The sequence below is a fragment of the Lepisosteus platostomus genome, chromosome 1 (genome assembly GCF_059453375.1).
Source record: "Lepisosteus platostomus isolate fLepPlt1 chromosome 1, fLepPlt1.hap1, whole genome shotgun sequence".
NCBI classification, from domain to species: domain Eukaryota; kingdom Metazoa; phylum Chordata; class Actinopteri; order Semionotiformes; family Lepisosteidae; genus Lepisosteus; species Lepisosteus platostomus.
The window spans coordinates 61,436,251-61,458,689 of NC_142611.1; the positions used below are offsets into that span (position 1 = coordinate 61,436,251).

The 22,439-nt window shown below is 35.9% G+C and overlaps 2 protein-coding genes across 7 annotated transcripts in view; one reads left to right on the top strand and one right to left on the bottom strand.

The window, feature by feature from the left end:
* The first annotated feature begins 4,318 nt into the window (after positions 1 to 4,318).
* tma16 (translation machinery associated 16 homolog) lies at positions 4,319 to 11,663 on the top strand. Its single transcript, XM_088633306.1, has 7 exons — positions 4,319 to 4,457; positions 5,114 to 5,223; positions 7,391 to 7,428; positions 7,517 to 7,601; positions 8,980 to 9,128; positions 9,611 to 9,653; positions 10,884 to 11,663. Exons 1-7 carry the CDS (start codon positions 4,455 to 4,457, stop codon positions 11,047 to 11,049), a joined length of 594 nt encoding a protein of 197 aa, XP_088489432.1. The 5' UTR covers positions 4,319 to 4,454; the 3' UTR covers positions 11,050 to 11,663.
* A 4,279-nt stretch (positions 11,664 to 15,942) lies between these two features.
* The window catches only part of marchf1 (membrane-associated ring finger (C3HC4) 1), a 136,714-nt gene continuing 130,217 nt past the window's right edge, over positions 15,943 to 22,439 (bottom strand). For 5 of the 6 annotated variants that reach the window (XM_088633301.1, XM_088633305.1, XM_088633302.1 and 2 more), the window contains 2 exons: positions 18,495 to 18,642; positions 16,137 to 17,154 (listed from right to left, as the gene is read on the bottom strand). In XM_088633301.1, coding sequence (XP_088489427.1) covers positions 16,853 to 17,154; positions 18,495 to 18,642 — 450 coding nt within the window. In that variant the 3' untranslated portion in view covers positions 16,137 to 16,852. Of the gene's footprint in view, positions 17,155 to 18,494; positions 18,643 to 22,439 lie in introns of all 6 variants that reach the window. The other variant, XM_088633303.1, reaches the window with a different exon arrangement.

A 22,439-nucleotide genomic window follows, 5' to 3' on the forward strand; every position in this document is an offset into this window, starting at 1 on the left:
CGTAAAGACTTCATATTATGCAAAGCATCATACAAGAATTTCAAAAAGTAGTATGGTTGCCTTCTGTTACATTTCTGATAATAAAGTTGGCTTAACTTTTATTTGAGTAAAATTTATTATATACAACAGAACTTTCTATACATGACTACAGGTGCAATATCCTTAGGCACATTCCTGCAGGACTCTCAGTAGTTCATGACACTTAATTTTAATAATCTAAGACATCCTCATGATTTTGTACATTATGCTCATATTTACAAAACATTTCCACCCACCAAATTGACACCTGTTTTTATCCAGGATTTTGACAATTGTTCATTTTTTGAATTCTCATTACAGCATCCCTAAAGGAAGTTTTCTTTCTTGATGTTGTACAAAGTTGATTTTCCTTCTGCAAAAACACATGGATTTTAGGATATTAAAGAAATGATATCTAAATGTTATTTAGTAATTTAATCATAGTAACAGATTATATGCCAAGAAAGAGGAACCCCAGAGTCTTCACTGTAGATATTTTGTCCCAAGACTAAGAAATAGACTTAAATGAACAAACCCTGCACATCCTTTATATAGCAAACTACTGTATGTGAGATTGTGCAGAAACCCTCCACCATCAGTCTAAATCATAACACATATTATTTTATTTGCTGTAGTTATTTGAGGATTAAATCTAAACTCTCTTAAGAATTTTCTTGGAATGTGACACTAACTTTTTCTATTTCATAACGTTCTAGTTCATTTCTCAGTGTTGAGAAATACTCAGCTGTGTATTTGATAATACATAACTGTTACATTTATTAAATAATATTTAATAATAAATAATAGTGTTTAAAGAACTTCATTTGGTCAAATTATGTATTTTGTCAGTTAATTAATGTTTGAAAATTGCTCTTAAATTATCTTTGATCAGCGATAGTTATGTATGTTTGCAAAGCATATTCCATTTTCCCATTCATTTTTATTTTAAATGGAGATTATATATAGTGTTTACACTCACAAGAAAGCAATATCTTTATTTTGTAAATGTAAGCGTGTATACAGAATTGTAATAGGTGGTAATATAGCCAACTAGGACTCCCAGAAATGTGAATTATCCCATGAAACAGATTGGTCTTTTTCTGTAGACGAATTCACTCATGTTGAATGGGGGCTTTTAAAGATAATTGAGTAGTAGTTGATGAAACTCTGCATAAAAACTACAAAGTAATCAGACATCAGACAGGCACTGATGCAAATTTTTCTAAAAAAAGGTGCAGAGGTGAACTTTTCTTTTTCATTTATGAGACATCTTACTTAATGACGTCTTTAGTGAAGAAGACTGTTCAATTAATTCACATTTTACTTCCATCTGCCCTGAAGAAAATAGCTTCGAGTGAGTACAGGTGTTAGACACTTATTTTTGATTGCAGTGAATTGGGCTGGAAATAGACTCCATCTCCCCTTCACCTGCTGACTGTTGTCTGGTTTTAACGGATTGGTAATCTTGCCAGGGCCATGCTGGAAGGCTGGGTTAATGGGAGCATCATGACAGAAAAGAAAATGAATCAGTACAGAAAAGAAAATGTGTTTTCCATATGGAGACAAGTAGTTGGGTAGGTGCTGAAGCTGGTCTTAAACTTGTTTTGATGCTCAGGATTCTCTTTTGCCAGCCTCCAATATATGCACGAGAAACGTTTCACATACAAAATGAAGAAATATGGGGAAGGATGGAACTAGAACTGAATCCTTTTGACCAGGGCTCTGCTCCTGTTCCCTGGCCAAAGATTTAACTGTACAGACTGAGTAATCAGATAACCTTTAGCTTTAGCTACTGATTTTTTATAACGCTGCTGCCAAACCAACCCTCTCCTTTGCAGGGTGTCAGGATGTCTCCTCCTGACATAAAAAACAAACAGGGATCTGTAAACCTACAGATACTAATGCCTACCTGCGGTTTCTGCCCTTACCGCTCTTGCCCCAATTCGTCCTACGCCTCAGAATCAAACCCGGGTCTCCGGCGTCGCTCAACAGGGATATTGCCGGCTGAGCTCAGCCCGGACGGCCAACATCTGTTATGCGCAGGGGAGGAGAGGGCGGTGCCGTCACCGCGCTGCAACCGGCTCGTACAACCTGTATGTCGGCCGTTCGTTACAGTATACTGTAACGCAACGGGGGCTCAGGTGGGCGCCCTTGCCGCATCTGGTCGGCCCCACCCCGACTAGAGACTCGAACCCGGGACTTCCGCGTCTCTCTGCAGCGACCTAGCCCCGTGAGCTAAAGAGGGATCTCTCTACAGCCCAGTAGCTGTGGTCCTGCTATCACAGGGAAGGGCGGTGACGTCACCTGCTCTGGTACGCCGGCTCTTACACAGTGCCTGTCGGCCGTAAGCGTTACAATACTCAATAATAGGGGGCAAAAAAATAAATAATGAGGACACATTAATAATCAAAGCTGTGAAGTTTTCAGTCCTAGCTCAGCATTTTCCTTGGTAATAAAAACATAAGAAAAGTTGAAAACCAGAGTACATATTTTGATTGCTAGTAGCTAACTACAGTAAGTGGAGAATAAATGAGAGTTTACAAATAAAGATCTTATCCAGTCCTTTCTTGAAGAAAGCACTGTTATTGGCTTCTACAACTTGAATGGCTAGCTTATTCCAACATCTTACAACCTATTATGTAAAAGAAATGCCTCCTTTTGTCATTTATTCTGTGCCTCACCTATTCATGTCTCACCACTTTGCTACTTTGTAATTGTAACCCTTGTCCTCTGATTCCTGGTAGCAGGCAAGAACTAATACTATGTTCTCCCTTACGAAAATGAAATATATTGCAATATACCAGACATAATTTGTGGACATATCTTTCAGTATAATGCAAAATATATTTACTTCAAATATATAGATATAAGATTATATTTGAAATGTAATGAAATATATATTTACCATAATATATTTTAACAAACATATTTCCAAATATATGGTGTATAAGATATGAAATATACTGTCTCTCCAGACCCATGTTTCTGCCAGATCATTTACTTATTTATCTTATTTATTAATCTGGAAAAAGCCAAACAGTTTTTCCACATGAACACTTTATTTTGAACTCCCTGTAGCTCACTATAAGTAGTTCATGTAGGTAGTTGCGTCAGCATGCATAGCCTGCAAAGGACCAAGTAAAGGTTTATTCCATGCTGAAACAACGTTGTTTCCTTTTGTCCTCTTTTCAGCACGACTGCTACACAAATTGCAGAGATTAGGTTTAGAAAACTGGCTAGTTGTGTACAGTAGGTCTCAATGGCTCAGAAACACTGCACCCCTAAGAGAACTGTACACCCCCCTGTAATCACACAGAGCTAGTTCTTCTACTAAGTTCTAGTGTTTCTACTTGCTGAACTGCATTATCTATTGTGACGTCCTACGGGTCCAGTCCAGGTCTCTAATGGTTTCACCTGTGGTAGTCAGGTGTTTTAGCCGAGAGTTAACTGTATCAGTAACATTCATAGCGATTAAATTTCTACTATGGGCAAGGGAGTAAGGTGGAAAAGGTGAACAATTAAAAGGCATTTGTTGCACCGTTATTCCAATACAGGAATAAACCGAGGATTTACTGTACCTTTTTTTTTTAAGAATTAGGAATGTGAAGCCGTAGAGTAAATGGAAGGCGAAAAACATATAATTTCGTTTATATGATAAGATGCTCCTTTAGGTGTTGACGTGTGGATCAACAAGTTTATTATTATTATTATTATTATTATTATTATTATTATTATTATTATTATTATTATTATTACCAATGTGAAAAACAAATTGTTGCTATGATGAAGAAAATGGTAATTTCAGTAAAGGCTAGTGTGAACCTCCTTCATATATAAGCAAAAAATCACGTTTACAGTCTATTCCATCTCTAATAACGAAACACCCCGTCTTTTCAAAGGACTGTAATATATGGGAAGGGGTTACCGATATTGCTGTATGTCCATTAAATCACGAATGAAGTTTTTTCAACGCCGAAACACATATGAGAATTTATGTATGTGTGCTTACTGGATCACAGTCTGAAATTAATTATCATCAATATACAATCCTTTCCCCTGTATCGTATATACAAAGTTTAGAAAAATCGCTAAAGCAAATGAAACAAATATCCATGGCAATGTAACTGACCTATCCCGACAGGGTACCAATGCTGATCCTGAATTTCAATATTGTATAACATTTAACGATGTTTTATTATTTGTGCATTTCATCGCTGTTGCGTGTAAAGTCAGGGTTTTCTGATTTTACAGACATTATTCTGCTTTAGCAATTTTTGTTCTTTAAATCCAAAGTCCGTTAAACTGGAGGTTTGCTGTACTCTCCGGAACATCACATTGCGGTTTACCGAGATCGGGGAAGAAAAATATTGTCGTACCATTTTCCGTTTTCTCTCACAGACGGAGTTGGGCACGTGGGATACAGCTCCTTTACAGAAATGGTGAGTTTTGTATAATATATCATAAGGTAACTTAACTTGTAAAACCAGAGTGATGGCATTTTATACGATTAAATATTTTTTCCCTTTATCATTCTCTAGTTCTAGTTTAAATTGTAAATTGAAATATTTGTTCATGTCGATTACTTTTGATGTTACTTCTAAGTAACAACTTGTCTGATCAATATATAGATATCTGTATTTAATGCAGAGTTGATATGATAACGTCCTTATGTTGAGATGGCTTCAAGGTAACATACACCGAGGTAAAAATAAAAAACGTATGCCTATTTTGTTTTCATTTAAACTCCTTGATAGCCAGCACTACACCAAGTGAACACTAGTCGTGTTCAATTGCAGTACATGTAAACTATCTCTATCAAGTACTATTGTGCAGAAAAGGCACCCTTTTCCACAACTGAATAATCCAGACATTTATCTCTAATGTTAGTCCCCCTAAAATGGGGTTTCTGTTTTATCGTACGTAAGAGAAAATTTCCAATTTTTTTAAGTGTGGAAGCGTTTTCAGTAGCATTCCCTAAAGATTTTTGTTACCTTTAATATATGTCTTAATGTTTTGGACATTGTATGTATGTGTAAGTATGTCATAGTGGGTAAAGCACTAACCAACACACTTGTTTCACACCGCCGTGTCTTAGCCTAAAGCCCCCAAAGGCAAAGGAGCGGTGGAGAAGAAGGTTGTTCACCCTTACAGCAGAAAGGCTGCTCAGATAGCGAGAGGGGTTATCAAACAGGAAAGGAAGGAAAGGTAAGAAAACCTGGTGGATTCCATAGTGCTTTTGATCTCTTGGAAAAAGAGTGAGCAAAGAAATACAATAATTGAAAAATACCATCGACCCATGAGACCTGCACAAGTGTCTCCTTCTTGTATTTCCACAAGAATATGCCAAGATTTTTATAGGGTTATTTTTCCACATGATTATGATGTTTTAATAAGCAAGATGCACTACATTAGTATGTTAAATGTCTTTTCTCAGAAGAATGTAAATAGTGCATTGGTTAGTTTGGCTTTCTCCCACCAGTAAAGATCACATGCATTGATGTTGGGTATCGAAGGCATCACAGACCAGTCCTTTTCAATGTGTATCAGGCAACTTTTTTGAAAGAATTCTAGTGTCAAAATTTGGGTTAACATTTTGCAGACCTCAAATTATATTAAACTTCCATGTTACAGCAGAATTCCCAGTCTAATAAGATTTTCATAAATACTCAAACCGGTTAATTCATGTCCTTTTGCTCCCTCTACTGAATACCGTAAGACCTTCAAGCAATTATTTAACAGCAAAACACTTATAACAATTGCAGTCTCAAATGACATGTATTAAACTCTTTGAACCTTTTCAGTCAGATTTAGACAGACCTAGCATTGGAACAGCCCTTGTTAAATTACTTAACGATTTGCTCCCCACTCTAGGTCACTGCATATTCATTTACGTCTGTACCTAAGTGCAGCTCTTGACACTGCTTGATACAGCCTTTGCACTGGGAACATTATGTATGTATCACTTCTGTATTCCTTCATTGGTTTGGCTCCTTTTTGACTACCTAAGAGGCAATTTATAAATCTAATCTTGGCTGTTTAAAAACTGATGCTATTACATTTAGGTTTTGTGCTGGGGTCTTATTTGCCATCCTGGACATGAGTTTTGATGTCATGGTGACTGAATTATTTTCAGAGCAGATCAGATACTGCTGCTGTGGATTTTGCACATTACCGGGTCATTGATATTAAAAGAATGAATACAAAAGAACTCAAGCTAAGCTGTGGCAAACCTAAAGTTGTGCTCATAAGCTCCCACATGAGCTTTGCAAATGTGTTGAACTTGGTGTTATTTCTGGACCTGAGTTGTCATTTTAAGGGATGTGTCACAAATGTTTGTATGTAAATTGTACATAAAAAAAACAAATGGACAGCATTTTCATTTCATTTCATTATTATAACCATCATAGGTTTCATTATTAACGCCCTCATTTTTTATTTCCTCAAAAGGCTTGCATAGAACATTTCACAGCATCCATTTTATAACTGAAACTCATGATGTAAAACATGTTTTTATCTTGAATAGACTAAGAGTTACTTTTAAAAAGGGAGTCCATGGTGTATCTGTGACGGTGAAGTTGTATATTTTTGTGAAGCAGTTTGGAAGCTGTAGAATACAGGGGGTTGGAGGAAACTCACCCAATGACAGAACTGCTGGTACCCAGTCAGTGACAAAACACAACATGTCAGTACAACTTCAGCCAACTTTGGCATTTGTCAGGCAATTTGTTTGTCACTATTGGGAACTCAGAAGTAACAGAGGGTGTCGCAGCTTGTATTCAAACTGCTGACGTGCAGGATGCAACACTGCTTATGGAGTGGAAACTTCATCAGATGGGCTCTTGGCAGCATAGTTGGGAATATTTTAACTGCTCCAGTCCAGTCCCCCACTTTTTATGCGCTTTCCTCTTTTTATGCTAATATGAAATGCCTTAGAATTCAGCAGGATTTCTTAAAACTACACTTCCTACTTTGTATCTTCTAGGACGACTTGTTCAGTCTCATTCATGAGTTGATTATAGACAATAATACAGAAATATGTTATTTGCAACACCAGCAGGTTTTTTTCTTAATGAAATAAAATGTGCATTTATGAGAAATTGAAGTATATTGTTCTATTGTGCTATTTATATTTTGAAATAATCTTATTTAACACCAGGTAAAAAATGTAAGGAAAAAAGGAAATACACCAGTATGGTTGAGCACAAGTTGAGCACAAGTAGTACACAGTATTCAAAGAAAACTAAATAGATTAATTTGTAAGTGTTCCCATCCTTTCCAGCTGTAGTGGTTTGCTAGAAAATGCTTGATACATTGAGCCCCAGTCCTTATTTTAAGGTTAGAGGTATAATGCATATTTTCATTTTCCTTTCAGACAAAAAGTTGAAAAAGCTATTCGTCTGAATGCCATAGGTGAGCTATATATTTTTTTACTTGCAAATTTGAAAATGGTACTGTATCGTGTTGCTTCTGTTTGCTTATTTGCTTTATTTTCTTCTAGGGGATAAACTTCTTTGGTTTCAGAATCAGCTTGACCCAAATAAAGCTGAGTATACAAAAAAAGATGCATGTGAAATTGTAGAAAGGTAAGGGATTTGTTTGAAATAAGGAAATATAGGTATATATATTGTGTATTAATGTTCATGTAACAGAGCTCATGTAATGTACAGAAGTGGCACCACCTCGCTCAGAAATGTAGACATTATAAAACTGCACTTTACACTAGTTCCATGACTTTGGTTTTCTTAGTCTGTTGTCTGTCAGTTGCTAAGGCTGCTGTGAAGGGAAGGAGGAATTTAGAGGGGAGAGTGTGACTGGGCTCTGTGTCAGTTACAGAAGTGACACTATTCCCCTCTGAAATCTAGGCATTGTAGAACTGTCTCAGCAGAGGACCTGGTCTTTTGGCATGTAAGAGGTATTCTTTATTTAAGGTGTGGCATTGTGTGTGCTTGGAGCCTACAGGAGACCAGCATTGGATCCCTGCAGGGTCAGGGGAGATCTGCACAGATTACATTCATTCCTAAAAATGTCCTGTATTTCAGATGTGTTGTTGTAAATATTAACAATGTGCTTTCCACATTTTTTCTGAAAAAGTGAAAGACGTGCATTGGGCTATTTAAAATTTAAATAACTACCTGCAGCTTTTCCTTCTGCTTTGAGGACAGGGTATTTTTAGACCAGGTGTCTAAAGAGAAAGCTTAGTATCCTTGCAAACTTGCCTCTTGATGTTAAATGAGAACATTCTTATAACCCATATTCATTCTATACCCCCCATTGTATTTTCCTATAAAGTAATTGCATTCAATATCTGTAAGTGCAGAAACAAAAACTGAATTCACATGCATTGTGGATTGCTGCTGGAAGAGGTGTTAGGGGAGCCAGCAGGGGGCGCTCACCCTGTGGTCCATGTGGGTCCTAATGCCCCAGTATAGTGACGGGGACACTATACTGTAAACAGGCGCTGTCTTTTGGATGAGACGTAAAACCGAGGTCCTGACTCTCTGTGGTCATTAAAAATCACAGGGCGTTTCTCGAAATGAGTAGGGGTGTAACCCCGACGTCCTGGCCAAATTTCCCATTGGCCCTTACCAATCATGGCTTCCTAATAATCCCCATCTATGAATTGGCTTCATTACTCTGCTCTCCTCCCCACTGATAACTGATGTGTGGTGAGCGTTCTGGTGCACTATGGCTGCCATCACATCATCCAGGTGGATGCTGCACATTGGTGGTGGTGGAGGAGAGTCCCCATTACCTGTAAAGCGCTTTGAGTGGAGTGTCCAGAAAAGCGCTATGTAAGTGTAAGCAATTATTATTATTATATTATTATTATTATTGTTGTTAGTCTTCATAAGATCTGACCTATTTTTGTCTTGACCTTTATCAGGCAAAATTGAAAGCATACTATTATTTTCCATTGTCCTGTAGTTATTGAGTTCTTCTTTTCATCCCTCCTTTTCACAGATACTTGCATCGATTTGACAATGAACTGGAACAGATAGAATTAGGAAATAGCGTTAAAGGCAGGCAAGGAAGACAACACAGCTCCCGAGAGAATGTCATCAAACAAGCCATTGAACGGGAAAGAATGCAGTATGAGGGATACGGAATAGGTCTGATTTTTTTTTCTTTTCTTACGGATAACATTTTCATTGTTCACTTTTGACCTGATGCAATGAACTAAATTATTATCAAATTTTAGCAGATACATTTTTTAGCTATTTAGTCATGAGATTGCTTGAAACTTCCAAATTATAACATGCTATGTCTAAAAAGAAAATAAGAAACTCAATACACTAGTCTTCCTTGCACACTAGTGGTTCTTTCAGATATAAGTTATTGTTGTCTAAATTTTCTTAGTATGTTAGTATGTGTATAGATTAGCATTGCTCGGATTTTTTAAGATTTGAAATGACCTGTACAGCTTGCATCTCTTAGTATAGTAGATTTATTGAATATCTCTTGAACTAGGTTTTAATGTATTACGTTATTGACATTCAAGTTCAAAAATATTATTTAGTTATGTAGTTTTAAGTTTTATAATTAACTCTGCAAGTGGAGTATATGTTCATTTGATTTTTTTTTAATCTTCTAGAAATTCCGGATATTTTAAACAGTAAACATCTGAAGGCATTCAGGTGAGACACATCTCATTACTTGGACGAATAATCAATCGTGACGATGCACAGGCAAAAATGCCTTTCACTGTAAATACCATTCAAACATATCTGTCATATCATTAGAGTCAGGAAAATATAATATATACACAGATATATTTAGAAAAAGCATTGAAGCTTGCATGATTTTGAAGACGCTCTGTTGGGTACACATGCTCTAAAACTAGAAACAAAAGGGATGTTGGGTCTTTTAAGATCATGCAAATTAAAATATTTCAAAATCGTTGTATTTACAAATTGAGCATAAGAAGCAGGTGGCTACGTGTCATCACAAACTAGTGCATCATATCTAACTATAACAGATTGTTCATTGTTAGTCCCTTGTTCTTGAAGCTTTTTTAGTGTAGGATCTGCACACAGAGAATCACAAATATTGCAGAACCACAGAAACATCACCAATTCTTGACATAGCCGTGACTTGAAAAAATTATAATTGTGTGATGCCATCCTTTAATTATATTTTCTAGCTTTATGCCAGCACTAGCTAATGGTGGAAAATACTTCCAGAGATAAAGTGCACTGTTCCGCTTTTGTCTTTTTAGACGCAAAATATAATTAATAAAAGGATTGTTTTTAAACTGAATTTCAAGCCATATTAAAAGTTCAAAAGGTCAAGCGTTCTGCATTTGGAAGTTATTTTATGGGCTTTTAAGTAGCATGTTGTTTCTAAGGACTGCCATGATAATCACAGACATGTCAAAAAGCTTCGAGGATTTGACAAAATGTCAAAATTCTCCATGCATTGGCGATGCATTTTTCTTATGTTATAATATTTATGCTCAAAATGAATGTGGTTTTTCATTTCAAAGCTGTAATGTAATAATCTTAGTGAATGTTATTTACAGTGCAGTTGCTCTGGCTTGAATAAGTGATATTGTAACAAGAAGTCTCAACCTGCCAAATTCAGTTCTTCTGGTGGATTTGCCAGTTGGGTACCACAGAAATGTGCATATTAAGCACTCGTTTGCAACAATGCCAAAAATTTGGTTTGCATTTGACTTAATTCATATAACATTTTCCTTAGTAATACACAATTTCCTTATTCCTTACAGTAGCAAATGTCAAATGTGTCGAGTATAGAGCCCATCTGGTTTTCTTTAAAAAAAAAACAGAGCAGTACATCAAATTAAATGTTTTGAAAAGTGAAGTGTGTAAGTTAAACTCAGCCTTGTGTTTATTTTTTGATAACAGGGAATGGAATGGAGATCTAAAGAAGTTGCCAAATATTAAAATGAGAAGAGTTTCATCTAAAGCAAAAGAAAACAGTCAAAAAGACAAAGAGGAGGAATTAGCACTTGAGTTGGATAAAGATAATTTGTCTGAAGAATCCAATTCTGAATCAGAAGAAACCCATTAAATCGGTCGCTCGGAATACCCCTTCCACAGTGGATTTGGGAACCTGCTATGTAATTAGGTAAATCCTCAGGACTGTATTTTTGCATCGCTGAGAACAAGTGGCATAAAACCTCTGCAGAAGGAGTGCTGCCTTGATTTCAGAAATTGTGTAGTACCATTATCTTTACGGGCAGCATGGCGCTGCAGTGGTTAGCATTGCAGGAGTCTTGGGTTCAGTGATGGACCTGGGGTGGTAACTGTGTGGAGTTTTGTATGTTCTCCCCGATTTTGTGTTCGTTTCCTTCCACAGTCCAAAGACATACCGTGAGACTAATTGGCTTCTGGGAAAACTGGCCCTGATTTGAGTGTGTACGTGTCTGGTCTGTCTGGTCTGTCATGGACTGCCGTCCTGTCCAGGGTGTATCCTGCCTGCACTCGTTGCTTGCTGGAATAGGCTCAGGCTCCCCTGCAGCCCTGAATTGGAAAAAGCTGTTCGAAGATGGATGGATGTTATCCTTTCCGCAAACAACATTTTTGTGGAAAAATTCTGATGATTTAAATTGCTTTCATCCTTGTTTGTGTTATGTCTTTAAAGGTGCTGCTTGTATAGAATAAATTTGCTGTTTTCTCCAAGTATTTTATCCATACTAAGTTGATTTTGATACCATGTGTCGATGATCAGTAATTATGTTAAAATATCAAATCATAATGATAAGTATAGTCCTTGTTTAAGGTTTAAATCAGTGATTGCATGTTAAAAAAAGGACTGAAATGGAATAATGATAGATTTTCCACCCAAATTCGTATTTGAATTTCATTACATTACACCAGCACTTGACGCCTGATCAGTAGGACCTAAATTTGGGGGGAAAAAAACAGATTGTTCAGATTCATTTTATATTTGTAAGTAAAAAATAGAATTATCAGTGTTTAAAGAGTAAATTTAAAAAGAAATACAAGGTGAATCCAGTTTTTGGTAGCAGTTTATATTAAGACACCTGTATGGTGAATATTACCAAAGAACAGCTAATTGAAAGCCAACACATATTTAATACATGCTTTACGGTGATACATGAAGGGTGTTTATTATATATTACTGATCAAAGTTTGTAAGTACATATCCAGGAAGGAATTACTCATTGTGTTGAATGCTAATATATCAATCATACATGAAATGCTTAAGTTTTTAATTCAGTGGATGCTGTAATATTTCTGACAAGAAAGTCCAAAGCAGTGGTCGTTTAATCAGTCTACGCAGCTTGTGAGAACTGTTTGTTTAATCTGTATCGTCTGCATTTGATTTTGATGTGCTGTATATAATATTTTATGACTTCTGCCTTTTTAAAAAGGAACTCCAGCTATTTACTTTGTTTGAAGTGTGATGGATCTGAATGCAAATGTAAGCTGTTCTTGTAAGCTTTGGGTCTTGCATATCTTATGCAATTGCCCTCTTTCAAGCTAAAAGATGTTTTGCTCCTTACATGTAAACCTTGATTGCTATATACTGTAGCCATCATATGGTTTTTGCCTCTTTAAATACAAAAGCCTTGTATTCAAATTGAAATTTCTAGTAACTATATTGAAATATAGTATTTCAAAGGTAGTCAAAGTCAGAAACATTACACACACAATAAAAAACATTTTTATTTTTTCTGATAATTTTTGTCCAGTACATCTACATAGAAAGTAGCAGTGTTTAAATTGGTTTATAAAAGAAATCTGTATCTGCATTAAATAAATCATAAGTTTCAAAGGAAATATATATTTCTCAAACTTTATTGAAAGCCACATTTATTTTGTTATTGAAGGATATTTTTGTATACATCAACAACCAAAACAAAAATGTTATACATCATTTTTTTGACAACTACATATGTGATTACCTCAGTTTTAAGATGATTCTGCCATAGTTCATTTATGAGCTTGAAGGTGGTTTGGTAGTCTATAGGCTTGCTCAAAGAAATTGTCCATATTTCCTTACAGGTAAGTTATCTTCTAGGGGTTCCTTTCCATGTTTTTTCTTCATCCTGCTATGTTTTTTGTTTTTTTTTCTTCCCTTTAAACTTACTTTGCCTTACTGTCCCACAATTAAAAACACTTAAATATTTAATTAAAAATAAGGCAAGCTGCTTTTCACGTTCTATCACAGCCACTGACACCCCTGGGCCCGAGGAGAAGGAGAAGAAATGGTGAAGCAGAAGCAATCAAGAGAAAACTTGAGCAGAAGGGATTTTATGTTGCAACTCCAGGCCAATAGGTCCCCATTTAATCTCTTCTACCCATGATTACACTGACCTTTCTGTCTGCATCCTTTTATAGAGTTGTCATAACGCTTATTCCAGAAAGGCATAAATTTACCCACACGGGATCTCTTTATTTTTAAATGTTTAGTCCTGAAAAGTGAGAAAATGCAAAGGACGGGTTTCCAGAAGATCTCTTATGATTGGTACACGACACGGGCATCATGGTTTGTAACAGATAGCCACCAGCCTGCGGGAGGATGCTATTCCCAACTCCTGTACCACCACCTTTGCACCTGGTTATATAAGGAACCGAAGAATATCCCAAACAAAAAATATTGTAATTACAGCAGCAAAAGCATATAGAGTTCAATCACATTTTTACAACCCAGAAACTGGTTATTTGATTTACCGCCACTGGATAGAATAGATCTGTTTCAGACAGGTTGACAGATCTGCTTGATCATCATCACTAATTTCCTTTTCTCCATCCTCCAGTCACTAGTTTCCCATTGTCCACCCTCCAGATCCTCGCAGAACTAAACTTTGACCTTCCAACTTAGCTTGGATTGCTGCTTAGACTTTGCTGTTTTTTTTTCTCCTCTGCTTTTCCTCTCTCTCTCTCCATCCTCTCTTCCTCTAACTCAACCGTTCACCTACCGTGCGTCTTTCCGTTGCATTTGTTTGACAGATCTCGGCAGGCTTTAAATGAGAGGTTCCCAACATCTTCCATAGAGGACAGCTTCCCGTTAGGCTTTTAAAAGTCAACAGCAGCGCCTGATGAGCTCAGAAATGCTGATTTTATAATTTCAAGCTTGTGCTTGAAAAAAACCTGAAGGACTGCAGAAAGCATCTGTACAGATAACCGCTGCCAGTTTCCAGTGGCTAAGACAGCTGAGTGCTTCTTCAGCACACGAGCTACAGTATAAATTGTTCATACTTATAAGTAGCGTTGTCTTTCCAGGGTTAGGGCACAATCCCTGAGACCATGGATGTGGTCTGTTTGTTTCCAAAGACTTTGAATTTGATTTGTATGGAAAATGTGCTGTTAATACCCATATTGTTTATCCCAACATGAACAACAACAGCTGAGCCTTCACCTGCCTTTCCCCTGACAGAGAGGTCTGATTTTCAACTGCACTGAGTATGGGGGAGGAAAAAAACCAAAATAAAAGGAAATATCAGATTGGATTTTAAGCAGTAAAATGTCTGGCCACTAAGTCACTTAGCAGTTCATTAAGCAATCTGGCGTTGAGCTTAGATGAGACTACAGACTACTGTATTTAACAAGCAGGTTTCACTCAAACTGAAACCAATTTTCATTTGTTCACTTAAGTCTTCAAACTGTAAAATATGTGACTGAGAGTTTTTCTACACCAAATTAGATTTACTGATTTAGTTTTTTTAGGGCATTGGTGAACAATTTGCTATTAACACAAAATGTGCTGTTAACATTTCAGCAATATCGTTAATGTATTTATTGACTTGGATTAAAAGTGAAACAAAGTGGCACATTAATAGATACAAAGGTTTCACTTCTCTGGTGTTTTCAAATCAATGATTTCCCTGTTTGTGAGATGCAAGACAATTCTGGAATCAAGTTGGTGATCTTTAGAGCTTTATTGTCAACGTGCTTTTACAGAAATTTGGGGGCATAAAAATGGAGACTGAAGATATGATGAGACATTAAAGCAGGAAGAAGGGGTAAATTGTGTATCTGAAAGTTAACATCAATATACTCCTTTACATGATAAAAACAACTAGTGTTTCTATACAACATTTTGGAGAACAATTTTACAGAATAATGGCTATGTGAAGGCCAAAACTATCAAGATGAACTTCGTGTCAAACAGGAGTTTATTCCATCTAGCTGATTTGGTCATTAATAACTAATGTCATCCCATCATTTCTTGAAAGATGCTAAAATAATCTGTATTGTGTTACTTTGTTCAAAGTTCCCACAATTTTTGTAAAGTAGAATCTCATGTTCTCGGTCTTAAACACACTTCTTTTTAACCTCCACTTGTGTTCTCATTTTCTTGTTTTACTGTTTTACTGATCCAGAAGTAGGCCATTGGGTTAATATTTCAATACTTTTATCAAGCCTCCTTATATTTCTTTTCTGTTCAGTATTAAAATAATCAGTTACATTTGTGTGTGTATGATATTCCCTTAAAATGGGGATTACCTCTGATGCTTTTTGTTGAATAATATAATTTTTAATTTTCAAATCTATTTTGCAATGTGGCAGACTACAACCTGTAAGAAAGTTGTACCCAGAATCTAAAATTAGTATCTCCTCATGTAAAGAAATTTGTTAAAAAAGACTCCTATAATTAGTTAACTCTTAGAACATCTTTGTTGGAGCATTTATTCAGATTTACTCCATTCAAGAAATATCTGGCATAAATGCCATAGGTATTACAGTATTTAGAACAGTTAAAACATTACTGAGGCCTCATGGTGTTTTCCCAATTATGTCTAAGGAAATTAAGAATGCTATTCATAGACCTTTAAAAGGAACTTAAATGGTGAATTCACAACCCTTTAGATATAATTGTGTGTCAGCTAGACTTACAATACTGCAGTGTTTTACTGAGGGAAAATACATTCAGCATTTATGATACTTTTACTCATCCACAAGAAATAAAGTAACACTTCTCTGACAACACATGATGTATACATTCACAAATTTATTGCACCATTTTTGTTTGTACATGTAATTTCACACTTTCAGTAACAGAGATGAATTATTTGACATTTAACCCCATTGTGCCTGGCTTGAAGTGCAGTGTGTGAATAAGGGTAAATCAGTTTAACATAGTAGCTTGTCCGATTTTTTTCAGTGTCTAAACACATTTCATTTTAAAATGCCAATACAGAAATTTAAATGCTATGCTTTTTGGTTCTTGTGCTGTTACATAATTCTGGTATATGATAACATCAAAATAACGTTTTAAATCCCACAAATTGTGACTGTAGATACAATTTGAAGAAGTTACCACACCTCTCTCTGTAAGAAAAACAAAATAAACATACACTGTTACTTTCGGAATGTCCTTAAAATAAATCCTGTTTGTCACAACGTTTTTCTAAATATTACAATGGAAAACTTGAGTTATTTTGAAAGGAATCCCTAATCTTGTATTTTGTATTTGTCTACAGTTTTGTAGCTAGGGCTTGACTTGATCGTTGACTAAGTATATGTCAATATGGGATTTTCAAAATGAAATGAGCATTTTTCAAATAGAATATTAAAAAATGCTGAAGCTCAGCACTAAACTCAACTGCAAATACATTATGCAAATTATGTAACATTTTCTTTTGGATGCCCCCTATGAGTTCAGTTCTATAAATACCTCGTGTGATTATCCCTTTGTAACTAGGGAATACTGAGAAGAGGCAATTTTATGTTCCTTCCTTTAAGCATGTGTTGGTTGTTATCCGGTTTTCTCTTTCGGGTGATCCAGCTGATAAGCAGTTGGGATTTCACAGTCACTGCTTTGAATGCCTGTAGTGTTTGTGAAATGTTCAAAACCCTTCACAGTTCTTACATAGAAAAGAAGAAATGAACAAATCAGCCTGTCAGACAGGTGCTACGTCAGGAACAGCCCCTCCAGCTGGTCTGTGAGAATTTGTTTCTGTCTGGGACACTGGCACTGCCACAGAGTCTTTGTTTCCATTGCTCTGATTATTGGTCGCAGTCTTTTCCTCAGCCTTTTTGACTGTGTCTGGGCAGTTCTGAACAAATATAACTCGGTTGTATGCTTTGAGTCGTCTCCATAACTGCACATAGACTTTGCACTGAACATACATAAAGACCAAGCCTCCTGTAAATCCAATGGCCACAACAACCAGCTTTGTCCAAAAGGGCCATTCAAGCACACCTGCAACGATGCAGAAAGTTACATTTGCTTTTCATTAGTCAATGACAGAAAATACATGTATACTGTATATATAATCTATTACATTATGTTGTGGCCGGACAAATGTCTACCAAATAGTGTCGAGTAACAATTTCCATCAAGTACCCTACAGTATATTAATATATTAATTATTTCATAAGATATTTGCAAAATCTAACACAATCTACAGATATTGTTTTCACGGTCATTAATATAGAAGCAAAACATTCAAATCTGATAAAAAATAATCCTAAAAAGAAAGTAAAACAACCCTGTTTTATCTGAAGTTCTAATACTCATTTTACTAGCATGAACTATAAAAATCAACATCCAAGCCAGTTGTGTTTTCGGAGTATGTTTCATTAGTACAATGGCTCTTGATGTTTTTTTATGTATTTTTATATACATCTCTGTGCAAAAGTATCAGCTATTTATAATTGTAGTATTTTTTCCCTTCTTTATGCAGCAGCACCATTCAATGGTGAAATTGAATACTGAAATTGTAACTGTTTTGTTTAAAACTAACAGTTAATCCTGACGATCTGTATTTTTGAAGTACAAAAAGTAGCCTTTTAGCCTCATGTAGTTGTATAGATAGGAAAGGAATTTTAATCATAATGAGCACCCAACATTGACAGTTCAATCTAACAGAGCAATATTTGCATCTTAGGTATAATGTTGTTTATCTTGAATTGTTTTGATCAAGTGTTTGAACATTCCTAATCTAAGTAAATATTTTGATGCTCTTACATTTGTTGTAACTCCTTCCTGTGTGTAAGATGTTTGAGAAGTTTGCATGGCATTAATAAAATTAATAAATGCATTCCTTGAAAGAAATATGCATTACATTACACCATCTTATTGTTTTCATACTGGACGTCTTGTGCAAATACAGCCAGGCTATGGCAGATCAGGACTCAGGAGCCTCTCATTCTCTTGTTTTTCCTGTGTTCCTCAGCATGAGATTTCTCTACAATCAGACTTGCATTTCTATGCTACATTTTACAAAAAACATACTTTTCAACTTGAAAGGTTTGCTATAGACTTTAAACAGAAATTTCACCAATCTTTTGTTTTTTATAAAAGTGGATACACCTGACCTTCCCTTTCACTGCTATTTTATTGGAATAAAAAAATGCAGAAATGATATGACATTTGTATATATGAATTGCAGTTTTGCAACAAATAAAATATAAATTCATTAACAATAACCTGTTTTAATTCAGTTCTTAAACATTTCTGTTCTATCTTCTGCACCTAACTTACCACTTAATGTTTCACCTTGGAATACATTTTGTCATACCTAGCAAACCAGTACTCACCATTGTCATTTCCTTGTTTGATCTCTTCAGCTGTTCTGTCAATTAGTACATAAAGGGACCAGACTACACAAGTAATAGCGATGATGTGGAATGTGACAGAACAGAAAATCTTTCTCCGTTCACTTGTTGTCATCTGAAGTTTCTCCCACTGCAACAAAAGAAAACCCAATTACATGTGCAGAGTGCCTTTAAAAACAACACAAGTTTGTGTTTGTGTGAGTTTGTGTTTGATAGATGGGTCAAACAAAGTGTTGGAAGAAGACTCTGTATGTGGCACTCGGCAATACAGGATTTGTACAAAACGTACACGCATGTGGCAGACTCCACACTTAATAAATCAGTTCAAAGTAGTATATTTATTTATTATAGAACTTTTGTTTGAATTTTTATGTAAATGAAGTGGGGATCTTACACATCATACACCCAAGCTTCTCTTTCCCCGTCTGTGTGCCTGTGTGTCTCATGGAGAGCAAGCTGGGGTATGTGAAAAGATGAATTCCTAATGCAAGAAATTGTATAGGGCTAATAAAGTAATCTTATCTTTATCTTATCTACATGTTCTTTAGAACCAAAACAATTTCAAATCACGTCTGCTAAAATAAGTTTCCATTATTCTACATAACCAAAGGCTCGCCTGGGCACCATGTCATGTTTATCATAGAGCATGCTATCTTCCGTATCAGCATATTGATTTAGCAAGAATGCTCAAACCTCACATCACATCATCTCTTTCCAGAACTGTTTATCCAGTTCAGGATCATGGTGGCCGGGAGCCTATACTGAGGGTGTTAAAACCTTTGTTTTCTGTTTTCCTTAAACGGACGGATTGTTTTGTCATCTACAAATTGTCTGTTGCATGTGAGATATGCATGAAGGACCCTGAATCAATAATGATATGTTGTCTCCCTGGAGCAGAACTAGCTAATATTTTTTTTAAAAAAACAGACAGGTTTCAAGCAAATATGGGTAGAAGCCCAGTTTGTTGCTGTTCTTATTGAGGAAAAAAAATGTCAGCATGAACAGCACACTTTATATAACAAACAATTTCAAAGATCTTGGAAACATGTAAAAAAGGAATAAAAGCCATGTTTATTTTCACCATAAAACTTTCTGTAATTATGGCAGTGTGTAAACATACACAAGGGATTGCATCTAAATGATAAGGATACCGGTCAGCATATGGTAAATTATTCAGAAACTATGGAAGAAAATATGTAAGGAATTTACATAGGAGGTAGAGCCTAAATAACCCCAAAACAAAACAAAAAGAAAAATACCAAAGGACTAAGTAATTAAATGTTTGTATTGAAATGGCTGGAGTTTTAAGAACACATTAGGAGTTAAAGAGAAGTACTGTAGTAGCTGTATTAGTATGCTGTTACAACAGAATCAAAGAAACATGGCTAACAGAGAAATATGGTGACAAAAGAAACATTATTGGATAGATATCATTACTATATTGCAAATAAGATAGTTGTTCAGTAATCAATCTCAATGGACTATTTGCCAGCAAAAAGAACTATATCATTTTAGTCATGAAAAGAGATGTCTACAAGAGAGAGATTTAAGCATCAAAGTCAACACATTGGACTTCTTCAGAACCAACAGTGAAATATGAACTAGTGGACTCGCATTGAAAGTACTGGGAAAAATAACAAAACAAAAATATTTTTTTCTAGGCAGTGAAGTATGGGAGTTTGGAACTAGGTACCCAGCCATATTGTCAAAATATGGATGTGATTCTGAGATGCCTTCCAACCAAATGAGCTAGAACAGGGGTCTCAATGAGTTCCTGGAGGGCCTTATGCTTTTTGTTTCAACCTGATTAGTAAATCAGAAAATTAACCTCATTATTTCCTAAATTACACATGTAAAGGGTTTTTCTAAGGGTCTTTTACAGTTCATTACACAATGAATTCACTTTAAAGGTACAATTACTGTATCTACAAATCACATCAGAACTACTTAGAGGTATTACACTTATGCACCTCAATAAATAACTAGGACAACTGTGTAACTGACAACAGTTTTTAGAGGAGCAAAGGTGTCAAGGGTAGATAAAAGAGCACTGTTTGTATTTTGTCCTCTAGAATGTCAGAGGATGAGAAACAAGATAAGGAGGATAGAACCGAATTGGCAAACCTTGGCTGATTAATTGATCACCAGTTGCAGAAATTTACAGAGCGAGAGGGGAAAGTGTTAGAAACAGGTAATTCTAGATTGAAAAGAATAGCTAAGTGGTCAGAGAGGCCTAGATCAAGGGAAGAGCAGTAGGAGACAAAAGAGTCATTTACAATAATTAAATCTAGGATGTGTTCTTTGTTATGTGAAGGGGTACAAATAAACTGAGTAAGATCAAGCATCCCAATAGTCCATTGTTTTGACTGTGCCAGGTTTCGGTTAAGCACAGAAAGTCCATTTTATGTCCTTTGATATAATCACATAAAAGAAGAACCTTGTTGTTTATGAAGCGGGTGTTGAGTAGCGCTGATCTGATCCCCCCAGTCTCGGGGATGCAGAGGGAAGCAGAGTGTGCTCCAGGCATGGTAGCGAGGGAAGACTTTTTTGGTCGGCGCCGGAACGAGATGGACTTATAGGCTTGCGCCGAAAGGCAGGAATAGAGACTCCACTGGCAGACAAATGAAATAAACAGCGTCCTGTGCTGCGATGGAAGTAGCGCCTCGGTCGTAGGATCCCAATAATACGGCAATACTCGTTTACCAGGAATTAATTTTGTTTTAGTTGAGGCAGTTGATGTACCTCAGAGACGTGTTCGATGAATCCCAGGTGGTTTTTTTGGAAAAAAATCCAGAGTAAGGCAGTGGCGGGTGGTGAAAGTCTTCAGTTGAGCAATTTCATCAGGAGCTAGTCGGCAGCAGTCACAATGCAAGTGGAAGTCGCATTTGTAAATTGCGACATGGAGCAGATAACGTGAAGTGTATAAAAATAAATAATTAGAAACCAGTGTTGCAGAGAAGAAAAGAAAAAGAAAAAAAGTGATCAAAAATGAAAAACTGGTGAGAGGAGCAGCAGCCAAACGTCTCCTTAACTGTCTCCTTCAGTCACTGTATATCAATTAAATAATATGAACTCTTAAACTAGGACTTTTATTCAAGTTCCCAGAAGATTAAATCAATTAGTAAATCCATTGCATAGTGTAAGTGCATACAGTATGTGCCTTGGATCTAGTTTTTACTCACAGTGAAACATTGCCATCTAGTGGTGTGTCCTGAGAACTAGCGTCTAAAGTGTGCTGCTTCTCCAAAAAAAAAAAAGATTGAAGAACAACAAATTTAAGAGACTTAACAGAGGTGACAAAAACATGAGTTCTGAAAAAGAACAATTTGCTCCATTTGCCAAATGCAGATATGTCAAAGGCCCCAGAGTGGACAAAAAACGTTTTGCAACCTTTTAGAATTTATTTTACATTTATTCTACATATATTGCACCTTTAATACCAAGACATCTCCAAGTCCTCAATAATTTACAATGGAATCTTAAAAACACCAACAGCTGAACAGAACAATGAAGTAACTATAAAAAAATAACATAGAGCATGATTTCACAGACTTATAAGAGGAAAACTAAGCTGCATAGTTATTTTACAAGTTAGAAATGCAACTTTAAAAGAGTATTTTCAAATGATATTTAAATGTAGACAAACAACTGATTGTAGGAATTATATCTTGACAAAATTCTACACCTGTTATAAAATTCAGTGCACATTAACTCTGGATTACTGAACATGTCAATTTCTGATACTGTCCACTTATTTTAGAAAGTGTAAACTTACATTTAATAAATAATTTGTGAAATATTAAGGTTCATGTTTCAAATTCACCTAATTGTTATTCAGCAAAAATATCAAAGTACAGTATTAAGAACGATGCATAGTGATACATCAGAAATACATATGTATGCAAAATTAATGGTTTGTAGCAGACA